The sequence below is a fragment of the Phaseolus vulgaris genome, chromosome 3 (genome assembly GCF_000499845.2).
Source record: "Phaseolus vulgaris cultivar G19833 chromosome 3, P. vulgaris v2.0, whole genome shotgun sequence".
In the NCBI taxonomy this organism is placed as follows: Eukaryota; Viridiplantae; Streptophyta; class Magnoliopsida; order Fabales; family Fabaceae; genus Phaseolus; species Phaseolus vulgaris.
In genome coordinates, this window is record NC_023757.2 from 20928459 (window position 1) to 20931107 (window position 2649).

General features: G+C 51.1%; 1 protein-coding gene across 1 annotated transcript; it reads left to right on the forward strand.

The window, feature by feature from the left end:
• Positions 1-881: 881 nt before the first annotated feature.
• Positions 882-2384, forward strand: LOC137839334 (uncharacterized). The gene has a single exon (XM_068648453.1). The coding sequence runs from the start codon at positions 882-884 to the stop codon at positions 2382-2384; it is 1503 nt and encodes a 500-aa protein (XP_068504554.1).
• Positions 2385-2649: the final 265 nt, after the last annotated feature.

Genomic DNA, 2649 nt, shown 5'->3' on the forward strand with positions numbered 1-2649 from the left:
AAGTAAGACATCGCCTGAAGAGTCAACCCGCATGACGTAAGCATTTCACAGAGAGGGGGCCCACACGAGGGGATAACCCTAAGTTGGGTGGCGGCACTATGGGTCCCTATGCACAGAATAAATGATCAAGTCAAAAGGGCACGTGGTAATGCCCACGTGCTCACTAAAGGTATCCAGGGAAGGCTGTATGCATGACACGTGTCTAATTAGGGCACTCGAACAGTATGATGGCGCGATAAATACAGCGCTCAAGTTAGAGCCCAAGTGGCCATAAGGTTATACATTACACTCCAGATAAGGGAAGTCCATGGGCCAGATACGCTAAGATCCTAAAGATAGCGGCGCAAGGACCTTCTCCAAGGAACCCTAGATGATAGCAGGCAACGCAGAGGTAAAACCTAGTCTTCACTTATATATAGGGCACAATTAAGCCCTAGAGAGGTACGCTTTTCACAGTTGCAAGAGTTTTAACCTAGTTCTTAGATAGACATATAGAGGGAAAACCCTAATTGTTCTTGACGGCGTATCCGCTGAGAGCACAAGACAATTAGGGCAACACAGTTTTAGCCATACAGTTTTCAGTCATTGAGATTATTATACAGTTTCTAGTTACTTTGGTGTTTCTCGCTAGCTGACTTGATCGTTGGAGTGCAAACGGCCGCGAGGGCGCCCCTTTGTTCTTCTTTTTCAGGTACTGACAGACGAAGTAAACTGAAGGTGCCCTAGCTCGTTAGAACAAGCCACGCATAAAGACGACCCAGGTCAACCGGCTGGAACATCTGGCGCCCACCGTGGTGCCGATATAAACATCGATTCCACCACACAAGCTTTCAGTTCCAGATTCCAACATTTAGATAAATCAAGAGGATCCCCAGAAAGCCATGACCACCCGACCAGCACACGCTAGGAGTGAAGAGATGACCCTACAACAGCTCATGGGCATGGTGCACGGGCTGCAAGACGCAGTGGCAGCCTCGAAAGTAGAACAGGAACACATGCAGGCGGACCTTACAGCTTCTCAAGCAAGAAGCGAGGAACTCCACCGCACCAACGAGGAGTTACGCCATAGATGGCGTGGCAGAGACGAACCGGAGGCTGCATCCCCACCCAGGGAATTCACAACACCATTTTCACAGGCAATCTTGGAGACGGCAATTCCCAATACGTTCACAGGACCCAAAGCGACCTTCACGGGAATGGAGGATCCCGAAGCACACCTCACAGCGTTCCATACACAGATGTTACTGGTAGGTGGTTCAGATGCTGTTAGGTGCAAGCTTTTCATGAGCACCCTGACAGGGATGGCCATGGACTGGTTCATCAACCTCCCAGAGGGCCACGTCACGTCTTTCGCCCAACTTTCACAACTATTCAGAGAACAATACCTAGCCAACAGAACTCCCGCCCCAGTCTCGTACGATCTTTTCGACGTCAAGCAGTTCCAAGGTGAAACCCTAAAGGAGTACATAAGCCGCTTTGGGGCACAGGTGGTGAAAGTAGGCACCAAGGAGGAACCCATGATTGTGTATGCATTCAAGAAGGGAGTACGTCTCGGATCTTTCAGTAAAATGCTTAACCGCAGTCACCCCAAAACCTTCGCTGAGATAAGGCGACAAGCGGTAGAACGTATTGCCTCGGAAGGTGAAACGTACGAGAAATGTACAACCACTGTGCCAGCGCGCCCCAAGGCACAGATACGCACGCAGCCTGTAAGGGTTCACCAAGCCGTCACAGAAAGGAAACACTTTGACAGGAAACGCGCTTACGAGCCACGAAGGACTCAACCTAAGAGTCGAGTAGAGCAGGGGAGAGAAGCAAGCAAGCCACCAAGGCACAACTTCGTGATGGAACTCAAAGATCTGATCGCGATACCCAGCATAGCCGACTGGTTGAGGCTACCGATCAAAGCTGATAAGGTGCTGGGGCCTCGCAAGGAGTCATGGTGCGAATTCCACGAGGCGTTCGGGCACCATATCAACAACTGTCTGGCGCTTGGCTATCAGTTGGATGAGCTCGTGAAGAATGGTTTCCTGAAGGATTATTTGATGGAGAAACAGGCGGGACGACCACCAGGCTCGCAACCAGGCGGCAGTGAGGGGCAGCAGCATGAGGCGCCCGTCCTCGGTGAAATCCACACCATAGCTGGTGGGTTCTCGGGCGGCGGGTGTACGGCGTCGCAGCGTAAGAGGTATGCGAGGTCCATAATGTCAGTGGAAGTTTTCGAGGACCATTCGCCCGATGTGGACATCACGTTCACTAAGCAAGACCTCAGGGATGTTGTGCCGCATGACAACGATCCCATTGTGATCTCGCTCGTCACGACAAGAAGAACGGTTCATCGGGTCTTAGTCGATCAAGGGAGCTCGGCAGACGTGATGTTCTAGCCGACCTTCGAAAGGCTACAACTATCCACAGATCAGTTGAGGCCATATGGGGGCTGCTTATACGGTTTTGCGGGTGATCAAGTCGAAGTCAGGGGATACATTGAGTTAAGAACAACGTTCACAGATGGGACCGCCTCGCGCACGGAGAAAATCAAATACCTTGTCGTGAACGCCCCTTCAGCATATAATATCCTATTGGAAAGGCCAACACTCAATAGGATAGGAGCTGTACCCTCCACGAGGCACATGAAGGTCAAATTACCTT

What these genes read in the sequence shown, in the direction of transcription:
- LOC137839334 (XM_068648453.1), top strand. Translation starts at nt 882, where the DNA reads ATGACCACCCGACCAGCACACGCTAGGAGTGAAGAGATGACCCTACAA.